At 37.5% G+C, this 23590-nt stretch overlaps 3 protein-coding genes across 3 annotated transcripts; all 3 read right to left on the bottom strand.

Annotated features, from left to right (window-relative positions):
- Positions 1-11445: 11445 nt before the first annotated feature.
- Positions 11446-12116, bottom strand: LOC107767700 (uncharacterized). Its single transcript, XM_075230245.1, has 2 exons — positions 12092-12116; positions 11446-11957 (listed from the first exon to the last, which is right to left on the bottom strand). The coding sequence occupies exons 1-2, from the start codon at positions 12114-12116 to the stop codon at positions 11446-11448; spliced, it is 537 nt and encodes a 178-aa protein (XP_075086346.1).
- Positions 12117-12129: 13 nt separating this feature from the next.
- Positions 12130-13191, bottom strand: LOC142169049 (uncharacterized). Its single transcript, XM_075230244.1, has 2 exons — positions 12495-13191; positions 12130-12407 (listed from the first exon to the last, which is right to left on the bottom strand). Exons 1-2 carry the CDS (start codon positions 13189-13191, stop codon positions 12130-12132), a joined length of 975 nt encoding a protein of 324 aa, XP_075086345.1.
- Positions 13192-13255: 64 nt separating this feature from the next.
- On the bottom strand, positions 13256-13858 carry LOC107767701 (uncharacterized). Its single transcript, XM_016586785.2, has one exon. It carries the CDS (start codon positions 13856-13858, stop codon positions 13256-13258), a length of 603 nt encoding a protein of 200 aa, XP_016442271.2.
- Positions 13859-23590: the final 9732 nt, after the last annotated feature.

Below are 23590 nucleotides of genomic sequence, written 5' to 3'. Positions count from 1 at the left end.
CGAAAGAATTATGAAAGTATTCCTCATGGGATTATCGTGAATGGAAGATGTGTTAGTCATTTTAGTGCTGGAGTTGGAGTCAGTTACGGTGATTCATGTGTTCGATAAATTTGGAGACTGGGAGTTCTCAGAATTATATTGTTTCGAGTTGCGTCCTATTTCAGGTCAATATTTTATTTTAACTCAGGGCTACACTTGAGGTTACAAAGAGGCTAATTCCCTGAATAAATGGGGTAGTTACTATTTTTGCGTTAAATTGCCGATTTGAAGTGTGATAGCAGACTTTGCACATGCTTACACTATGGCGTGTTATTTATACCAATCCAGGAGCATGAGAATCTTATTTCATTATCATATGCAAGTGTACTTGTTTAATTGCTCCTGTATTGATATGCTGGGACTGGAGGCTTGCGACCATGCTGGGAGATGCATATTATTGGCACGTGAGTTGTCCGTGCCGTGTGTGGGAATTTTATTTCTATGATAATTTATATGATTCATTAATTTCCTTCCTCTACAATTGTACACATGCGCCTACGGTTATCCTCTTCACGAAATTTGAGGAGTTGGTTGTAACATTGTAATTGTATCTGTGGTTATGGTTATGTCTCGATGCAGCTTGTTCAGACTTATACAGTGTGTAAACGTGAGATTTGGGTCTTATAAGAAATTTAGAATGTTGGGTATTGAATTTCAAGATTTTTATGGACTAAGGTTAAAGTAATGATCTTCAATTGTGTTGTGTTGTAAGGCCTATATGGAATAGGGTGGCACGGGATCACCCCCGGGTATGTGCATGGTAAGGTGGAATAGTGATTCGATGGCTTGGAAACAACTCTTGGCACGTTCGAGGACGAATATATGTTTAAGTGGGGGAGAATGTAACGACCCGACCTGTCGTTTTAGGAATTGATGCTCCTTTCTACTATTTGAAGTCTTGAATACCTTCATAGATGTATTATGACTTGTGTGAATTATCGGTTTTGGTTTTCAGGTATTTCGGAGTTAGTTTGGAAGAATGAAATCCAAGGCTTAAAGCTTAGGTTAAAATAGTGACCGAATGTCGACTTATGTATAAACGACCTCGGATTCAAATTATGATGATTCCAATAGCTCCGTATGGTGATTTTGGACTTAGGAGCATGTCCGAAAAATTATTTGGAGGTCCGTAGTGGAATTAGGCTTGAAATGGCGAAAGTTAAATTTTTGGAAGTTTGATCGGGGGTTTGAATTTTTTATATCGGGGTCGAAATCCGATTATGAAAATTTAAATAACTTCATTATGTCATTTATGACTTGTGTGCAAAATTTGAAGTCATTCCGGGTTGATTTGCTATGTTTCGGCATAAGTTATTGAAGTTGAAAAGTTCAAAGTTCATAAATTTTGATTTGAGGTGTGATTTGTCGTTTTGATATTGTTATGTGTGTTTTGAGGCCTCGAGTAGGTCTGTATTGCGTTATGGAACTTGTTGGTATGTTCATACGGGGTCCCGAGGGGCTCGGTTGAATTTCGGACGTAGTTCGGATTATTTCAAATGGCTTTGCATTACTGGTTTTTCTGCTGTTACCTGTTACTTCTGGCGTTCTTCGTGATCGCGAAGGTGTAGCTGCAATTGCGAAAGGTGTTTGGTCAGTAGAGCTATTTGTACTTCATGTTCGTGCTTCTGAGGTCGCGTTCGTAAAGCTTTGCATCAGTGGTCATCGCGTTCGCATGGGGTATATCGCGAATGCGTAGTGCTTTTGGTGGCAGTGTATTTTTGTTCATCGCGAACACGATGGACTTCCCGTGTTCAAGTAGAGGAAATGGAGTAGAAGTGAAGATCACGCGTTTGTGCGTCACGATCGAGTGGACGAATTCACGATCGTGTAAGGTCTGTGAAGTTGTGCATCGCAATCGCGTGAGATTGTCCGCGATCGGGTAGAGCAAATGACAGAGCAGCGAGTTTAAGTTCTGAAAATGGGAATTTGTCCCATTTTCCATTTTTACCGATTTGGAGCTCGGGAAGAGGCGATATTTGGGAGACTTTCAAGAAAAACAATGGGGTAAGTGTTCTTAACTCAATATTGGTCAAATTACCCGAATCCATGGTTGTTTTTAACATTTAATTGGTGAATTAAGTTGAAAAATTGTGAAAACCCTCTTGGTTTAATTTGAAGATTTGAGGGTCGAGTTGATGTCGGATTTGAGTAAAATTTGTATGGTTGAACTTGTAATTGGATGGGTTATTGGATTTTGTGAGTTTCGTCGGATTCCGGGATATGGCCCCACGGGCAATTTTTGGAGTGTAATTTTGGATTTTGTGGGAAAATATTAATATTTTGATACGGAATTAATTCCTATAAATTGTGAGGACCGAATCAAATTTATTGTGGCTAGATTCAAGACGTTCAGGAGTTGATACGCGCAGAATAGGATTTCTGGAGCAGTGTTTAGCTTGCTCGATATTGGATTCATCTTGTTCGAGGTATGTAACTCTTCTAATCTTGGAGCTGAGGGAATGAACCCTGATTATACGTATTATGTGAATTATTTGGAGGTGACACACATGCTAGGTGACGGGCGTGTGGGCGTGCACCGTAAAAATTGGGACGTAATTGGTTATGTGGAATTGTGTAGTCAAATAATCTTGGCATTATCCATATAGTTTTACGTGTTAAAGAAATTGAGCTGAGAATCATGTTAAAAATCATGCTGAGGCTATATGCCAGTATTATTGAGACCCGCAGAGGTCATATTGATGTTGAATTATTTGTTTAAATTGAAATTTCATACTCAGTCATATTCCTTCATTTCATATCATATCTCAGTCTCTGTTATTATTTATTGATACGCCATATCATCATTTTGGGCTAGTTTCATGACATTGTGAGCCCGAGAGACTGGAGAGAGTGATGACTGAGTGAGGTCGAGGGCCAGATTGTGAGGTTATTATTATGGGATCGGGCTGCATGTCATAACAAGTTTTATTTACTTATGCCTGGATCTGGCTCATTATAGCGCTTGGGCTGAAGGAGCCCCTCCGAAGTCTGCACCCCCACAGTGAGCGTAGTTGATATATATATATATATATATATATATATATATATATATATATATATATCTGGGATGGATCTTTCCTGGGCATGGATCTTGCCATAGATATATATATATTGAGGGATAGATCTTCCCTGGGCATGGATCTTGCCCGAAACATTTATATTGAGAGGTGTATTTTCCCTGGACATGGATCTTGTCCGAATCATTGATATTATTGAGGGATGGATCTTCCCTGAACATGGATCTTGTCCGAAGCATTATATACCTGGAGATGGATCTTCTCCACGAGCTGGATTGGCCCTACTCGGTACTGAGTGACTGATGATCAGTTCATGTGTATACTCCGGGATGGATCTTCCCTGGGCCGGATTGGCCATATATAGTACCGAGTGATTGAGCATGATGAGTGAAATGTGTGAGAAAGTGAGATTGAGTACTCTAAGAATGTGAGTCCATGAGTTCATCTCTGAGATACATTGAATTGACATGCACACATGACATACATGCATAGAGATGTACTTTCCTCATGATGTACGGTATCACGTCATTCATGAATTGTCACACATGTTGACATATGGGCATAGTGATGCATTTGTTTTACACTGGCTATCTGGAGTGAAAAAAAAAAATGAAACACCTTACTTGTTATTGAAACGAGTTTTGAGAAAAATCACAGTTTTCAAACTTACTCGTATTTTGGCTTTTTCGGTAAAAGATTTGGGTTTTCACTGAGATACTTGAAAAGAAATGCCTATTTTTCTGGAACTGTGAACGAACTGAGCATTTTATTTCTGAGATACCTCTTTTGTTACTTGTATTATGTTGTTATGAACTGTTGTGGAATATTGGTGTTGGACCCGACCTTTGTGTTAGCTCCTCACTAGTTTCAACCTAAGGTTAGGTTTGTTACTTATTGAGTACATGTGGTCGGTTGTACTCATACTACACTTCTGTACCTTGCGTGCAAATGTTGGCTGCTAATGTTGTTGTGTTCGATGGGAGCTGGATCTGAAGATGTACCTGCGTTTCGGTTGTAGCTGCCTCTTGTTTATGGTAGACTTAGACTCACAAAACTCTGTTTATGAAATTTTCAAACAGATGATGTATTTACTTCATACTAGCTTTGTAAACTCTATTCTTAGAAGCTCATGATTTGTACTACCAGTTCGTGGGGAATGTATCAGATTCAGATAATTTCTTTACTTAACTGTATTATTAAATATCATTGGAATTGGATAGTTGTTAATTGGCTTACCTAGCGGGTTGGGTTAGGTGCCATCACGATTAGTTAGATTTTGGATTGTGACATAAAGTAATGGTGTAATTGCGATAAATGATAAAAGGATGATGTATAGTCCTTCGATTGAGTAATGATTCAACGAGAAGAGATTTCATGAATTGCAGGGGATTAGAATACCCCCATAAGATGAATTATGTTAGGATGCTATGAAGTATAGTTATTGAAGTATAGTATCGTCCCTAGATGGACCAGGCGAATAACTTCAATTGTTCCCCGATGTGACGTGAGCCCTAGTGATAATGTATTACGTAAGAAGTTTAAAGTTATTAGTGGTAGATTATAGATAAATATTAAGGTGAATCAATAATAGATGGATAAAAGTTCCAAAGTACGAGAGGAGATTAGGATGTCATTCTTTAGATGAACAGTAATAAGGAAGCATTAAAAGACTTAGATTTATACATATAGGATAAGCACTGAGAGAGTAACCTGGAGTTAGGTAGAAAACATCGGTAATAATAAACCGAAGTAAGATTTATGATATAGTATGACCTACCTAGATGCAGTAAATCCATAAAGATAAATAACCGAGGCTATGAAAAAAATATAGCAATAGTCGTTAGTTCGATAAAGTATCGAGCGAAGAATTTCAGTACACCTATAGATGCCTAGAGGAACAACTTGTCATTGTTCTGTATATGTTCACAAAGTGAGGCCTAGAGATTGGATAAAAGTAGGAGGAAAAAGGATATAAGAGGCGCACATACAAGGACAGAGTCATACAGACTGCATGACATAAGGTAGCAACAGTTACAAAATTAGAAGAATTCCGACCACAAATCGTGGTGTGCGAAAGAGGCCTAAAGCGGGGAATGCCCTGGCCTTTGGATTTATTTACAGAACAATTACCTAGATGGCAAGGACAATATTATAGTATTTATAAAATCTATTAGTTATCATACTGATAAGTGCATCAGTCAACATTCGAGGACGAATGTTCCAAAAGGGGGGAATGATGTTACACCTCATATTTTCGTACGTGAGAGTTCGCCGTAAGTTGATTGATGTAAGCTCAAAAATGAGATTATATTTGGGAGAATATAAGTATGTTACTCGTGTTACCTTGGAGGTTACAAATATTTAAGATCATGAATAACAACTACCAAGAGGATTAGAAGGATTAGAAGCTAAACGAATTGAAGAAAATAAATTTCGCAGTCGACAAGTTGGGAATGTCATAACATGTACTTTTAGGGTGAGACTAGGGTACTCAACATAATAAGGAGGTTATGTTATGAGCTATTTTAGTCGTCTGATAGTCATTTATTATGTTTTTAAGTCAAGCGAGTTGTGGAACAAAAGTTGGAAAACGTCATCATAAGTTACATTCATAAATATGCTGAAATTTAGGTCAAATTTAGCTGAGATTTTCTCCCAATATACTTCGAATTACGGGATGATCCATATATCATATTGAATATCTACAAGTTTCGTTTTCAGCACATTAAACCATTTGTTAATACGATATCGGAGTAGAGAGATATTCGTATTTTTGCGAGACTGCGCAAGCAACTCCCTATGGGACTCACTTAGGCGGTTGAGACATCTTGATATATGTGTGTGTGTGTGTGTGTGTGTGATGCCTAAAGCTTGTTTTAACTCATTATTTTCACTCTCTTAAGACCTTATATATCTAAAAACTTTCTCTTAAATTTCTCTCATGATCCAAGACCCAAACCAAGGGTAAACAACACAAATCAAGTGTCGGGAATCCCGTGGCGCTAGTATGTTTCTTGTTCTTCTTGTGGTTGCTGATTTTGATGTGGTTACAACTCGTGTGGGAAGTTTTTAAAGTGGTTTAAGTTATTTAAAATACTCTCCTAAGGTTCACATATCAACTCTAGGTAATTTCAAGTCTTCCAAAGTGATTCTAGTGCCGAGAAAACCGAATTGATTGCTAGTTTCACTTCCTTGTTCTTGTGGCTGCGTTAGAAGGATGTTTCGTGGTGAAATAAGCTCAAATTGAAGTTGTTCTATCTGTTTAAAGGTAATGAATGTCTTACTCTACATGTATTTAAGCTTATCCAAGTTATGGCTAAGTCGTTGAAGCTAGAATTTGTGACATATCGATCGAAAGGCTTGTTAGTAATATTGCTGATTGTTGGACTATTTGGGAGGTGTTCTTGCAACGTTTTATGGCTGGAAAATTTATAGAATAACCTGAGTATATTTGTTGTTATTATCAATATTTTTCTGAATATAAATAAGAGAGAAAGGATTCAAAATATAGTATTATTAGACATGAACTGAGCTTGCCGCTCAACGTGTTATTGTGCTAGTTGTGTTCCATATTGCTATTGATTGTTGTTTGGTATGTTTGGTGACTTTTAGTTACTTATGGAATGTAGTACAAACAGGGGAGGTGCTTTCCATTTTCTTGTGGAATATTAGTTTTGACATATGAGAGTTACAACACTTATATGATGACGACGAAGTCGTTTACTCATTATAAACTGAAGAAGATCATATTGAGTTTGGTTGACAATTGGAGAGAAGATTGCAAAGGTATGTTAAGGAACTTCCTTATTTATTTTGGCATGATCTAAAGTGAAATGATCGTAAATGATGTGCTATTTCATAACGGATCTACTCCTAGCAACTAAGGTTGTCCATGTTGTTCTTTCCTTATAAAGTTATTCTAAGCATGTATGTATGATCCTTGAATCCTATTGAGGTTCACATTGATGAATGGATGTCCATAATTTTAATCGAAGGTGCAACGATCTTACGTCAACCTGAAAGGTTTAGAATGTGATTCCATGAATCCAACATGCATTATATATATATGTATCTATTTTACTCTACCGAGCCGCGCTATAGTCAGCCGGGTACAACACCTATTGTGCAATCACTGATTAGTTGAATTTTATCGAGCTCCACATGGCCGAGTATGATTCAACCAAGCCTTATGATGACCAGGTACATTTTTACCGAGCCTATTACGGTCGGGTACGATATGATGACGATAATGTCCATAGAGGCGTATGTTTTTAAAAGTTTATGTATCATGCATTTCATGTCAGTAGCTCTCAGAAGCACTCAGATGTTACATGTTGTATCTTCTCTATCTCTCTTTGATTATTGTTCTTATTTATGCTTTTCTACCTTACATATTCGGTACTTTATTTGTACTGATGTCTCTTTTGTCTAGGACTCTGTGTTTCATGCCCGTAGGTCCCGATAAATAAGTTGACGGTCCTCCTAGTAGGCTATCAACTCAACGAAAGGTGTTATTGCACTCCACTTGCTCCGGAGTTTCTTATTTGGTCAGTATGATTTGGACAAGTAATGATTAGTATGACGGGGCCATGTCCCGACCTTTATGACGTTTATGTACTCTTAAAGGCTTGTAGACAGATATCATGTATATGGATACTTGTATGGCCTTGTCGGCCTATATTTTGAGTGGACAATGCTCAAGTCGACCTTATAGGCCCGTATGTCACATGTATAAATTTGTATATCATGTTGGGTCGTCCTTTGTCGAGTAATTCCTTATGTTTTATTTTGATTATCTCATGATGGCCCTTCTGGCCCATCTACCCATGATGGTATGATAAGAAAAATACGTTACGTTTGTACTCGGTTGAGTAAGGCACCAGGTGCCCGTCATTTCCCTCCAATTTGGGTTGTGACAAACTTTAGGATATTTTTCAAAAATGTATCTTGATCTATAATAGATTTTAAGTCAGCTTGTGTTGAATGTGGTTTATACTAAAATACCTTCATAGTCTACTATCAATATCTAGACCCCAAACCTACCCCCTCCCCCCCCCCCCAAAAAACAAAATCCTAAATACGCGCTCTTATTGAAAATTTATCATTCTTGGCTAATAAATAATAAAATTAACATTGTGTTAACGAGATATTAATATCAATGTTATTATTATTAATATATGATGAGGCATTCGTTATTAATCTCGACATTACAAGTGAAAATAATGTAATCATGGGATATTGTAGTGTTTGCAATATAGTTATGAAGTCCGTTTCTTCTTGTCGCTATCTAGTTTAGTCACCAATTAAAATATAGTTAAGAACATCTCATGTTGTTCACATCTAGTTATGTTACAAATTTTAAGTTGTTAACAAATAGTTATTGTAATAATCGATAAACAAGTGATCACAACCTTTACATAAACATATTATTAATATTAGTCATTAATTATTATTATTTTAGATCATCATTACATTGTGCCATCAATTTCATGTTGTTAACATATTATTTTGCCACGACCCGAAATTTCCATCACAGGAACCATGATGGCGCCTAATATTTCACTTGCTAGGCAAGCCAACGTTAGATTAATCTTAACCATTTTTAAATAAATTAAACTAAACGGAAGTCAATTACTGAAATAAAGTGCGGAAGACCATAACTACCGAATCATCAAAATACATCCCCGAATCTGGTGTCACAAGTGTACGAACTACTAGAATAATATAAATAAAGGTTTGAATAAAATTCAAGTTGTTTGAAAGATAATACACAACTAAGATAAGATAGAAGGGTACTTCAGAACTGCGGACGATGTGCAGTTATACCTCAAGTCTCCTCTGGGTAACTGAATCCGAGCACGTCTATGGTACGCTGCTGGGACCAACTCCAAAATCTGTACAAGAAATGTAAAGTATAGTATGAGTACAACCGACCCCGTGTACTCCGTAAGTGTCGAGCCTAACCTCGACGAAGTCGTGACGAGGCTATGACAGTTACCTCGATTTGCAAGTCCTACTCCCTCAAGTTAAGGTTAACCACGACAGTTACCTCGATTTGCAACCAACTAAAGATTCCAATACGCCTTTTGCCTCGCGAATTAGTATCTGAATGCCTCGAATCTAGTCACAAACAATTCAATATACTCAACACGATTCGTAGGAATTAATTCCACATGGAATTTCTAATTTTCTGAATTAAATTCCGAAATTCATCTCAAAAATCAACGGTGAGACTCACATCTCGAATCTCGAAAAAACTTACGAAATCCGAACACCCGTTCCGAGACGAGACCAACCATACAAAAATTATCAAATTCCGATGTCAAACCTTCAAATCCTAAATTTTCGTTTTTGAAAAGTTTTACAAAAATTCTAATTTCTTTCATCTAAATCCGAAATAAACAATGAATATGGACATGAATTTATGAAATATCATCAATATATGATAAGGAACACTTATCCAGTTTGAAGTCGTGAAAAACTCCTTCAAATCGCCCAAAAACCGAGGTTTTAAAACCCAAACGAAATGAAGAAAAATGGCCATTTCCGACCCCTTAGTGGTCGTTTGGTATGAATACGGCTTATGTTGGGATACGTTACACTTGAATTAGTTATGCTGAGATTAGTTATCATGGTATTATATTTATTCACTGTTTGGTATGTTGTATTAAAAATGATAATTGCATAATTTCTAAGAAGAAGGTATAAGTTATCCCGACACTAATTACCCCACCCCCTACAAGATATAAGTTATTCCGATACTAATTTTAATCCCGGAATAATTTATACCAGGTTTGTTAACCAAACAAAGTATTAAGGTGGTATTAAAATTTTATACCAGCACTATATATACTTATACCTCATACCAAATGACCCCTTAATGTTATGCCAAGTCTCGCATTTACGGGCAAAAGATCGTATCTGCGGCCTTGCATTTGCGAGATAAGGGCCGCATTTGCAAAGCCAAGCAGCCATGCGAGTTTCGCATCTACGAAAAATGGGCTGTATTTGCGGATGCGTAGAAGCGCAAGAAGGAGCCGCATAAGAGACGGGGTGTGCATTTGCGATCGGCTGGCCTCAGAAGCGGTATCGCACCTGCGATCAAAGCTTCGCTGAAGCGAAGCTTCCTTCCCAGCCTCAACGTCGCAGAAGAGACATTTCCTTCGCAGAAGCGGGCACGCACTTGTGGCCAAAAATGCGCAGGTGGGACGCAACAGAACCAACACTGGACAACATGTTCCAAATGGTCAGTGGCTCGTCCGAAATTCATCCGAGCCGCTCGGGACCCCGTCCGAATATTTCAACAAGTCCCGTAATATAATACGGACTTATTAGGGGTCTCAATTCACATCAAATAACATCGAAATTTCAATTCACACCTCGATTCAGAATTAGAAGTTTCAAACTTTTCTATTTACAAAACTCATGCCGAAACATATTAAACGAATTCGGAATAACTTTAAATTTGGCGCACAAGTCATAAATGACATAACGGAGTTATTCAAATTTCTAAAATCGGGTTCCGACCCCGATATCAATAAAGTCAAATCCGTGGTTAAACTTTGGAATCTTCAAACTTTCAATTTTCAACAAATAGCGATAACTCAAGGTAAGGACCTCTAAATTAAATTTCGTGCATACGTCCAAGTCCCAAATTACGATACAGACCTACCGGAACTGTCAAAATACTGATCCGGATCTATTTGCTCAAAACGTTGACCGAAGTCAACTCAAATGAGTTTTGAAGCACTATTTCACATTTTAATCAAATCACGAAGTCAAAACGTTGACCGAAGTCAACAATATTCGAAAAAATTTACGGACTGCACACGCAAGTCGAAAAAAGCTGAATGGTGCTATTTGAGGTTTAAGAACACATAAATAATTATTAAATTTAAAGATGACCTATCAGGTCATCATATGTTTAGTCATTAATTTTAGTTTTATACTTTATAATGTCACATTTCTTTTTAAAATATTATTTACTTATTAAAATACTATTATTAGTTTGTAATTTGTAACAAATTTATAATGTGCAGATTTTTCATTAACATGTTGTTAATATTTCTCATTAATTATCATTATTTTAGATTATCATTACGTTAAGTCACCAGTCTCATATTGTTAACATATTATGTAGTCACTAATTTCCGTCAAAAAGTAATAATTATCAATAAGAGAAATGCGTATTTAGGATTTTTTGGAGGATGGGTGTGTGGAGCAGAGGCGGATTTAGAAATTTAACTTTATGGGTTCAAAATTTAGATTCTAGGATATACCTCAAGGTACTATATAATAATAACCGAATGAAATACGAACAATGATATTTAATATATATGTAACAAGTACCGAACCATCTAACATAATATATATTCAATAAATATCACCATTACAATTGAACCCAACGGGTTGTCATGTTTTGAAAACGATCAATAATCGCATCATTAGGTACACTTTCAAATACTTCATCTTCTATATAACAAACTAAACAGTTATTCAAAAATCCATCACCAATTTTGCTACGCAAGTCATTTTTGATGTACTTCATTAAAGAAAAAGCTCTTTCTACTGTTGCAGTAGCGACATACAATATCAGACTTAACTTCATAAGTAAAAATATAAGTCTCCAAGTCTTGTACAAATCTATTTCAACTAATGTTTCTGAAAGATCTCCAAGTCCTTTCAAGTTAGAGAAATCATTGTCTTCTTTCACAAAGAGAATATAGTTGTCAAGCTCGTAACTGAGATCTTCAAGCTTTGAACCACTAAACTCATGAGGATAAAGTGTAGCAAGTTTCATAATTCTGTCTTTATCATAATTTGTAAAAGAATTATCCGGACTCAAACTAGCCATATCAAGAAGTAGATTACTATTCACCGCATCAAAACGACTGTTAAGCTCTGAAAGTTACAAATCAATAATAGTATTAAAAACTTCGACACACAAATGATGAGAATATGTAACACTTGAACTCCTATGCTTTGACTTTCCAAGATGATAGTTCTTATCCATTTCAGGGATCACAATATCATACTTGGAACAAAATGAAGAGGCGTCATCTATCAAAGATTCCTATTTAGATTCTCTCATCACTTGCAATTGCCTCTTGGCGAAACCAACAAGCTTCATAGCATTTACAATATCCTGATCTTTTCTTTGCAAAGCTATATTCAAATCATTTGTGATTGCTAATAATTTTAACATCAAATGCATCATATGCACAAACTCAAAAGATCTTATGTCATTCACTAGACTTTTTGCCACTGATCTCTCAAGATAATTTGCACCCTCACTTGCAAGAAACTCAAGTACATTAATGATTGACGAGAATAATGCAATAAAGTTACGCACTGTCTTAAAATGAGAACCCCATCAGGTATCACCTAGCCTTTGGAGTCCAAGTTTTTGATTTAGTCCACTTCCTGTATGAATTTCACCAAGCACTTGTAGCTCCTCTAATTTTTTTGCCTGATCCTCTCGTAGCATATTCCTACGCTTAAAAGAACTTCCAACAATATTCAAGACTTTAGCAACAATATAAAAAAATTGATCTACATCACAATATTTTTTTGCAACGGCTACAAGAGTCAATTGCAATTGATGGGCAAAGCAATGTATACAATATGCCGAAGGATTATCTTTCAGAATTAAAGTTTTAAGACCATTGATTTCTCCTTGCATGTTACTAGCTCCATCATAACCTTGTCCCCGTATTTGAGATGGACTCAATGAGTGCTCTAAAAGCAAATCATAGATTGCTTTTTGTAATGACGATGAAGTTATTTTTTTAACATGAACAATACTAAGGAATCGCTCAATAAGTTTTTCCTCTTTGTTGACATACCGCAGAACAAGAGCCATTTGTTCCTTATGAGAGACGTCCTTAGATTCATCAACCAAAATTCCAAAATAATCTCCATTTAAATCTTCAACTATTGCTTTAATTATTTCTTTCGCACAAGCATTCACGATCTCTTTTTGGATATTTGGAGCAATCATCATGTTATTTTGTGGAGCACTTTGTAGCACAACTTTTTTCACTTCATCATCCCTATCTGCATACCATTGTAAGAGTTCTATAAAGTTTCCTCTTTTAGTAGAAGTTTCACCTTCATCGTGGCCCCGGAAAGACATTCCTTATTTTAAAAGAAATTTTGCCACATCAATCGAAGCATTCAACCGAACTCGATAATCACTTTTAATTTTTTTTAGACTGCTTGTCAAAAGAGGTTAGAATTGATTGTTCTTGATTAATTAAATCTCTCATCATCATAAAACATCTATTGTGAAGACTATTCACCTCTCCAATATGTGCGTTAAGCCTTTCTGTAGCTTTATTCCAAGCTCTAAAACCACTCTTTGTGAAAGAATCCCCAACTTTTTCATTTCCTCCATGCTCATTTTTAAACAAGTAACAACATAAGCAAAATGCTGCATCAACTTTAATACTATATTCTAACCATTCAGAGTATGAAGTGTTAAACCATTCAAGATTAAACTGACGCATAAATCCACCAAAATCTCTTTTTGGAAAACTACAATTATGAGATTGACAAGGTCCTTGTTGAATATAATATCTTCTCACTCGGTCACGTAAATTCGGAGGATACTCTGAAATTTGCTTTCTTTCTGCGGGATCAGGTTCAAGATTCAAATTCAACATTTTTTCTTTGTTTGATACCGCCGAAGGATTGATATTGTCATGAATAATTGGACATGGAGAAGAACTCGGCGTAGGAGGACTAGAACCAGAACCAGGACTTTGAGGAGTTGGAATAACCTTGAAAAATTTCGTGATCATATCCACCTTCACTAAAAAGATCCTAAAAATCACAAAAAATAAATTACACTTCAAAGTGTAATTGAAACTTAATCCAACCAAATCGATATTTCAACAACTTAAGTACTTATGAAGTTGGAGTTAATATGATACAATATCTAATTTCTTCAGCACAACAAGAATGGAGTTATTCCCCAGGCCTAAAAGTAAGATTAGTTTAGGAAATGATTGACTAGTAATTAATATGATATAAAAAGTTAAATTTATCCTTAAAACTCAAATGTTGAAGTACAAAACAAATCATTGCAGTTTATCACTAAAATTTACTATATGTGAGCTAAACATGAGTTTAATAGTTAAAATAAATGAATCCAAAATAAAGTCTTTAATTAGTGAAGTAATAGAGTAAAACATTTGACCCGTTTCTTATATGGAACCAAAATGCAAGAACCAAGAACAATAGTATCAAATCTTGTAACTTATAATTAATAAATATTATTGTATTATTATTGAGAAAGAGCAATAGAGGCATACCAACAAAACTAAAGAAGAGGATGGATTGCAGTTTATGTCCAAGAAAAACTGAAGAAGAGCCTTTGCTTTGATTCTTTTGAAACTCTAGCTTTAAAAATTTGGGAACCGATGAACCTTCTGAAAAGTGGAAGGTTTTGATCTCTTAAAGTTTTGTGAAGACCAACTTTTTTATAATTATTAAAAAGCCCCACGAGTTAATGAAGTACAAGAATAAAATTAATTAGGTAGGTCTTCATCTTTTAAGGATAAGAAACGGACCTCTTTAAATGGGAAGGGGCAAAAAAAGCCCATAAGTAATAAAGAAGTCAAACAGTAACTCAAATAAAATTACAATAAAAGTTGTGTACACATAGATTCAAACTCCAATCTTCTCGCAATAAGTGGAACTTTGCCCATCAGTTTTAACACTGAACCCATAGCCTCATTTAGTCTATGGGTTCAAACACTAATATATGATCATATTTCAGTAATTTTGCACAGTATATTCTCGGGTTTTGTCGAAAGTTATGGGTTCAATTGAATCCGTATCCATAGCGCTAGATCCGCCCCTGGTGTGGAGGTCGGGATTTTGGTTTTGGCTTTTAGACATTGATAATAGAGTATGAGTTTTAGTATAAGCCAAATGCAACATAAGCACATGTATGCAGTTTTGTATAAACTGACTTAAAATCTATTATAGATTCATATCACACTTTTAAAGTTATTATAAGTACATCTAGGTCGTTTAATATGGACTAAGTTAAAATAGATTATAAACATAAATCGGAAGTGATCATCTTCAACCTCAACCTCAAATCTGAAATTTCATCCAAACCACCTAAAATCTTCTCCAAACTCGCTCAAATTTGAGGTTTAAGCTCCTCAAAAGATCCTCAACAAAACCCTATGATACCCATTCAAAATAATTGACAATTTCGAAAAATTCAATTTTCAAGCTTGAAGCTTAAGCTTTAATAATGGTTGTCAATGGAGTATTTTAGATTTTCCTTCGATCTAGAAGGGAAAAATAGGAAGGAGATGAGTTGGGAGAGGGAAATATATTTTTATATTTCTTTTTTATAAGGTAAAAAAAATACATCTTTACATTTCATCTTTGGTTTATTTTAATTGTTTATTTGTTTGGACCAAATTGTATTTTTTTTAACTTCTGGGTTGGTTTCAACATACATTAATGGGAATTAGCATAATTAGCACTAATCATAAAAGGGGTTCAAATATTAAATAATTAAAACTTGGGGTTCAAATCTTCAATAAAGACTTGAAAGAGTCCCTGCCACAACATAGCCCTAGTAGTTCATTCCATGTTGAAAAGTAAAGTAGTATTTTGCTCCACTAACTCCAAATTTAAATCCACCTCTCCAAGCGCGTACCATCTACAAAACAAAGGTATAAATGGGAGAATAAATTCAAAAATAAGTGGAAAACAAAAGTAACTTATAACCTGTTCGGCAAGTTTTTTTTGGGGCCAAAAATATTTTTTCTTGTCAAAAGTGCTTTTGGCCAAAACCAGAGGTTTTAACCAAGCTTTTAGAAGAAAAAAATATGTTTTTGAGGAGAAACAAAAATAGATTTTGAGAAGCAAAAAATGTAGCTTCTCTCCAAAAGCACTTTTCTGAGAAACACTTTTGAGAAAAATACATTTTCAAAAGCTTGGCCAAACACTAATTACTGCTCAAATGTGTTTTTCAAATTAATTAGCCAAACACAAACCGATTCTCACCAAAAGTACTTTTTTGAAAAGTACTTTTGAAAAAAATAATTCTCAAAATAAGCAGATTTTAAAAGTCTGGCGCTATTAGCCGCTAAGTTTGAAGTAGAGCTTTTACCTTTTCTTTGATCAAATCAATTTAGAAGAATACATGAGAAACTAATTAGTGCATATGTAACGTTACATCATCTGTTCCATTGTGCCGATTTAAAGAAAAGTTGTACCATCTTAGATTGTTTAAATTTTCAAAATTACAATCACATTTCACTTTATTTTACACCTGTACAAGCTAATGATGTTCAAACGAGAGAAAGAGCATAAATTATACTTTCACAGTTACAATTAACAAATTAATAATCTAATTAGAGCACGAGTTAATGTTTAAATAAGCCAAACAACTCTATTTTATGAGTTAATTTTGATCACATAATTTTATTTACTATAACGGCAAATTCTCAAACTACGTGATTGAACTTTATCACAATAGCACATATTAAAGTAGGGAGGCAATTTTCTCATTTTCCTTATCGTCCTTTGTCCCCCTATTCTTTCTTTCCTCTTCCTCTTTCTTCTTCGTCTTCTTCCTTTCTCTCTTTTTATCTTTTCTTGAGCCGAGAGTCTATTGGAATCAGCCTCTCTACCTCGCCAGATAGGAGTAAGTCCTGCGTACACAATACCCTTCCCAGACCCCACTTGTGGGATTATACTGGGTATGTTGTGGTTGTTGTTGTTGTAAAGTAGGGAGGGAATTTGAGGGTCTGCGAATTTTCAATTTTGCAATACAAATGCAAGCCCTCTTTTGTGTTATACTAGTTAACTAAAATACTATGATGATTAGTGTTAGGGGCTTGACCTTTGACTCGGCAGATGACACAATGGTGGCAAGGGGTAGGCGTGAATGGCCTTCTCATGGGCCTATATGCGGGATAAATGAAGCATGCAGAATAATGTTGGTGGACACTGTCAAGTTGACAATAAGCAATGTGGGGAGATTGGTGCGCCATAACATGGCATGGATGTTGGGTGGAACGGACAGTGGCACACCAGCTTGTGGCCTGTGCCGAGGTCGGACCAAGTGTGGGAAAATCAAGGGGGGCTAATGGCAAAGGCTAGAAGGACAAAGGCAAGGCAAGGCAAGGTAAAAGTTAAGGAATGGCACGACGAAAACAAGAGTTGGCACGACAAAGTGAAATACAGCCAAGACATATGTAGCATCAGGCTTGTGCGACTAAGTCATGGGCAGCAGGTTGCGAGCATGGCATTAGAGCAGAATAGTGTCAAAGGGCCAAGGCTGGGCACAATGCCAGCCATGGGCGCGTACAACAACTGAGCACAAAATGCACATGGGGTAGTTGGGCAGTTTTAACTGCTTGTGGCCATATTCCTAAAGTTTTGCAGCACCTTTGTAATTTGAAATTTGAATACCAAGGCAATTGGTGATGTCAACTGCATATTAGTTCTTATTAGTCTTGAGCCAAACAAGTTTCATAAGCCTATTGTTGTAAGCGAAAGGCTAGCACATGTGTTATAAATGTGAAGCCTTGGCCTAAGAGGAAATTAGAGGGTAAAAGACTTGTAATTTTGCTAAGGAACACCAGGAAGAAATGTGAGGGTTTCAAGAGAGTATTTAAAGGAAGCAATAAACTTGTGATTGTGTCTAGTCAAAGTTGAACTTGAGTTGTGACTGACTTGTTCTCATAACGAGTGATAGGTCCTTTGTATATTTTGACATTAATGTAAAGGTTGAGAGTTTTTCCGTATCTGATTGTGCCTTTACTTTGCTACGCTAAAAATAATATAAGTCTCTAAAAAGTTTAACTATCGACAAAGGCTGAGTCAAGTCTACACTTGATAGTCGCATAGTGGGCGAACCTCGAACAGAAACTCGGGCATGAAAAAGCCAATGTGAAAACTAGTATTAGAGCACACGTTAAGGAAGCGGACTTAGCCGTATGACAAGCGGCACGAGCACATAATTTGTCCAGAAGGTGGAGCAGTTGGAATCACTTAGTGGACAGGCCCTTAAAATAGGAGAAGATGCTTCAGTTCTCGCGAGAATAACGCATTTGGAAGCAGATCATGCAGAGAGGGATGAGGCTGCCATGGCAGAAATGGAAATTGAAACGCAATGAGAAGGAAGAATTGCATAGGGAAGTACTCCTACTTCAAAAGACATTGCAAAATAGTGTCCCTAGAGGTGATGAGCATGCAAGTATAAAAGTGCCAGAACCAAAGGCGTACAATAGCATGCAAGGCGCCAAAGAGTTGAAAAACTTCCTTTGATGATGCGAAGATTTGGTTGCGGACAATAGCTGCAAAAATGAAAAGTGCAGGATTGGCACATATTGAAACATGGGAAACGCTGAAGAAATTAAAATCTTAATTCTTTCCAAACAACTTGTTGTGGTTTTTAGAGATGTGCGACGGTTGAAGCAAAGCGGCAATGCAAGGACGTATGTCAAGGAGTTTACTTCCTTGATGCTCAATATAGGCAATATGGCAGAAGAAGACAAGTTGCACTATTTCATGAACGAGCTGAAGTCGTGGGCGCAAAGAGAGTTGAGAAGGAAGAATGTCCAAAATCTCTCATATGCTATCGCGGCGGCAGATGGGTTGCCTGACTTTGATAAGGGTGACGACCATAAGAAAAATTCGCATTTCAAGTCTAAGGACAAAATAAAGCAATGGAAGAAAAACGGGAACATCCATACTGTCGTAGATGAAGGGAATACTGGGAAAGGAAGGCAAACAGAGAATTCCAATGGTATGGAGAAGGGTGGCAAGTTCAAAGGGTGCTTTATATGCAGTAGGCCTAATCACGTCCAAGTCACACCCCAATAAGGGATATAAAACGGTTAGCAAGGATAACAACCCAACGCAAGTCAGGGTCTGTTATGACCCAATTCTCACTATAGGCCGTGATGGCGCCCAACGTCAGCGTTAGGAAGCTAACGGTGAACTATCCATTTAATTATTCACTTTCTTAATTTTAAAATCATGAATTTTTATTTAATAGAAAAGCCAGGTATAAAAGGGCATGGTGATATAAAACATAAAATAAAATATGAGAGTGAAACAGTAATATCAATAGACAAAACCATGAATGTCTACTAGAAATTCCCAAAATCGGTGTCACAAGTGCACGAACAAACTAGTAGAATATACAAAAACCTCCTACAACTACTGTCTGAAGTAAAATAGACAGGAATAATAAGTACAACAAGAGGAGGCTCTGGGTACTGCAGAACGGAGCAAGAACAACAGCTCACCACTAGGCCTCCGGATAATGCGAGTATGCGCATGGATGGACACCAGATGTACCTACCTCAGTACCTTCACCATATTTCCAGAAGTGTAGCGTGATTACATAAACAATGTGTATCCAGTAAGTATCTAGTTTAACCTCGAAGAAGCAGTGACGAGTGGTCGACATCGACGCTTACTAGAGGTCAATAAATAAAGTGTAAAAAATTATAAATAGGTAGGAAATAAAATAGTGATAATGGAATAAGAAGCATTAAATAAGTAATTTCTTAGCAAAATATCCATTTAAAACCCATAAATATCACATGCCAATTTTAACAAATATGCGCCATCAAGTATTTATTAATTCTCAAGTCATGAAGGAAATATCAAGTACAATTGGACTCTTTGTGACATCTCGTACGAGTTATGCCGAGTTCATACGGCCCGATCCATAATAATCGTGTACATACACTACTGAGTTCGTACGACCCGATCCATGGATGCATCTTATTGTATATAAATATTGCTGAGGCGTTCTGTCCGATCCACAAGAGTAGGGAAACTCTTCGGTCTACGGAACATACGTTTACAACGCTAAGCTAAGCACATAAAGGAGCATAAATTTCCTATCAATAATCAAATATTCCGCCAAAACTCAAAGTAACGAAGCTCGGTCTAACATAATCTCTAATCAAGTTTCGCTTATTAATGCAAGTAATTAAACTAACAAGTTGGGTTCAAATAGCACAAGTATTGCATAATAAAGTCCTATGTCTACTCGGACATAACAAGATTTTAGCTACGTACTGACTCTCATCTCTTCTTGCGTACGTAACACCTGTAATTATTAATAATTAATAATTTAAACACCTATAGGGTTAATTTTCTCTTAAAGGTTAGGGAGAGACTTATCTCGTTTTCAAGCCCTATTTTCAGTCCTCAAATCACACTAATAGCCTCAAATCGGTGCAGAACAATCCGAAACTAGCCAAAGGTCGTACAAACTAATCAATATTGTAACGACTTAGCCGGTCGTTTTGAGTGTTTTAACCCTGATCCCCTATTAATTCCTCCTCTATGTTATATTATAGTTATGTAACTTGCCAGGGTGTTCGGCTTTAGTTTCGGGTGAGTTTCAGAGTGAAATGAGACACATAGTCCCTAAGTTAGAGGTTTAAGTTGTAAGAGTTGACCGTAGTTTGACTTTTGTGTAAACGACTCTGGAATGAAATTTTGACAGTTTTAATAGCTTTGTATGGTGATTTTAGACTTAGGAGCATGTCCGGATATTAGTTTGGAGGTCTGTAGGTCATTTCGGCGTGAATTGGCGAAAGTTGAAAAGTTAAAGGTTTGGAAGATTTGAGAAGTTTGACCGGAAGTTGACTTTATTGATATCGTGGTCGAATCCTAATTTCGAAATTTGGAATAGGTCCGTAATATCATTTATGACTTGTGTGCAAAATTTGAAGTCAATCGGGGTTGTTTTGGTATGAATCGACATTGGTTTCAGAATTTGGAAGTTCATAGTCCATAGGCTTGAATTTGGGTTGTGATTCATAGAATCAATATTGTTTGATGTGATTTTTGGCCTCGAGTAGGTCCATTATGTGTTTTGAAACTTGTTGGTATATTAGGACGGGGTCCCGGGGGCCCCAGGTGTGAAACGGATTGAAACCGGATCAAAATTTGACTTGTGCAATTGCTGAAGTTTCCAGCATCTGGTGTCATCACACCTGCGGAGGGACTGGCCACAGGAGCGGATTCGCAAAGGCGAGCAGTTGATCACAAAAGCGGAGCTGGCCTTGCCTAACTGGGAGCACATGTGCGGTATATTTTTCGCAGTTGCGGTCGGAACTCTGCAGAAGCGGGCTTACAGGTGCGATCCATGGTCTACAGAAGCTAAATTTCTGGGATGCTTCGGTCTTGTTTGCAAAGAAGAAGGATGGTTCTATACGCATGTGTATTGATTATCGCCAGTGGAACAAGGTTACGGTGAAGAAAAGGTATCCATTGCCATATAGTGATGACCTATTTGATCAACTATAGGGTGCCAGAGTGTTCTCAAAGATTGACTTGCGTTCAAGCTATCATCAGTTGAAGGTTCAGGAGCCGGATATCCTGAAGACTGCTTTCACGACTCGGTTTGGTCATTACGAGTTCCTTGTGATGTCATTTGGGCTGACCAATGTCCCAACAGCATTCATGCACTTGATGAATAGTGTATTCAAATACTATCTTGACTCATTCATCATTGTATTTATTGATGACATCTTGGTGTACTCCTGGAGCTGGGAGGATCATGAGCAGCACCTGGGGACCGCGCTTCAGACCTTGAGAGAAAAGAAGTTGTATGCAAAATATTGAAAGTGTGAATTCTGGCTTGATTTGGTGGCATTTTTGGATCATGTAGTGTCGAGTGAGGGGATTAAGGTAGATCCGAAGAAGATTAAAGCAGTGCAGAGTTGGCCTAGACCGTCTTTAGCTACTGAGATCTGGAGTTTTCTTGGTTTGATAGGGTATTACAGTCGATTCGTAGAGGGTTTCTTATCTATTGTTGCACCTATGACCAGATTGACCCAGAAGGGTGCTCCATTCATATGGACCTAGGAATGTGAGGAGAGCTTTCAAAAGCTCAAGACAGCTCTGACTAAATCCTAGTATTGGTGTTGCCTACAGGTTCGGGGTCTTATACTGTGTATTGTGATGCGTCGCGTATTGGTCTCGACACGGTGTTGATGCAGGGCGGTAGTGTGATTGCCTACGCGTCTAGATAGCTGAAGGTGCATGAGAAGAACTATCCTGTCCATGACCTTGAGTTAGCAACTATTGTTCATGCCTTGAAGATTTGGCGGCACTATTTGTATAGTGTCCCTTGTAAGGTCTATACCGACCTTGTTCAAATAGAAGGATCTTAACTTGCTGAAGCGAAAGTGGTTAGAGTTGCTTAAGGACTATGATATCACCATTCTATATCATCCCGGGAATGCCAATGTAGTGGCCGATGCCTCAAGTCGTAAGGCGGAGAGCTTGGGCAGTTTAGCATATCTACCGGCAGTAGAGAGGCCATTAGCATTGGATGTTCCGGACTTGGCCAACTAGTTTGTTAGATTGGATGTTTCAGAGCTGAGTTGAGTTTTGGCTTGTGTGATTTGTCGGTCTTCTCTTTATGATTGTTTTAGAGAGCATCAGTATGATGACCCCCATCTTCTTGTCCTTAAGGACACGGTTCAGCACAACGATGCCAAGGAGTTCACTATTGGGGATGACAGTGTGTTGCGAATGTAGGGAAGACTATGTGTGCCCAATGTAGATGGTTTGCGTGCGCTGATTCTTGAGGAGGCTCACAGTTCGCGGTACTCCATTCATCCGGGTGCCGCTAAGATATATCAGGACTTAAGGCAACACTATTGGTGGAGTAGGATGAAGAAGGACATAGTGGAATATGTAGATCGGTGCCTAAACTGTCAGCATGTGAAGTATGAGCATCAACGGCCTGGTGGATTGCTTCAGAAGCTAGAGATTCCAGAGTGGAAATAGGAGCGGGTTACTATGTATTTTGTTGTTGGGCTCCCACAGACTCAGAGGAAGTTCGATGTAGTATGGGTGATTGTGGATAGGTTGACCAAGTCGGCTCATTTCATTCCAGTAGTGACTACTTATTCTTCAGAGCAGCTGGCTCAGGTTTATATTCACGAGATTGTCAGACTTCATGGCGTGCCGGTATGCATCATCTTTGACCGGGATACGTAGTTTACATCACGGTTCTGAAGGGCTGTACAACGTGAGTTAGGCACGTGGGTTGAGTTGAGTATGACATATCACCCTCAGACAGACGGATAGTCCGAGCTCACTATTTAGATATTGGAGGATATGCTTCGTGTGTGTGTAATGGAGTTTGGGGTTTATTGGGAACATTTCTTGCCACTCGCAGAGTTTGCCTACAATAACAGTTACCAGTCAAACATTCAGATGGCTCCGTATGAGGCTTTGTATGGGAGGCCGTGTCAGTCTCCGGTCGGTTGGTTTAAGCCGGGCGAAGCTAGACTATTGTGTACAGACTTGGCTCAGGATGCTTTGGAAAAGGTTAAATTGATTCAAGATCGGCTTCGCACAACCGAATCTAGATAGAAAAGTTATGCGGATCGGAAGGTTTGCAACGTTGCATTCATGGTTGGGGAGCGGGTCTTGCTCCGAGTTTTGACCATGAAGGTTGTTATGAGGTTCAGGAAGAATGGCAAGATGAGCCCTAGGTATATCGGGCCTTT

This window comes from Nicotiana tabacum, chromosome 14, assembly GCF_000715075.1.
Source record: "Nicotiana tabacum cultivar K326 chromosome 14, ASM71507v2, whole genome shotgun sequence".
In the NCBI taxonomy this organism is placed as follows: Eukaryota; Viridiplantae; Streptophyta; class Magnoliopsida; order Solanales; family Solanaceae; genus Nicotiana; species Nicotiana tabacum.
This window is presented reverse-complemented; position numbering and strand designations above follow the sequence as displayed.

Excerpts from the sequence above, each read along its gene's own strand:
- LOC107767700 (XM_075230245.1), bottom strand. The coding sequence starts at position 12,116 with ATGACGCCTCTTCATTTTGTTCCAA. Across the intron at positions 11,958-12,091 it reads GCCTCTTCATTTTGTTCCAA|AGCTTAACAGTCGTTTTGAT; the intron begins GTATGATATTGT and ends TGTAACTTTCAG.
- LOC142169049 (XM_075230244.1), bottom strand. The coding sequence starts at position 13,191 with ATGTCTTTCCGGGGCCACGATGAAGGTGAAACTTCTACTAAAAGAGGA. Across the intron at positions 12,408-12,494 it reads AGAGGAGCTACAAGTGCTTG|TGCGTAACTTTATTGCATTA; the intron begins GTGAAATTCATA and ends ATTTTAAGACAG.
- LOC107767701 (XM_016586785.2), bottom strand. The coding sequence starts at position 13,858 with ATGATCACGAAATTTTTCAAGGTTATTCCAACTCCTCAAAGTCCTGGT.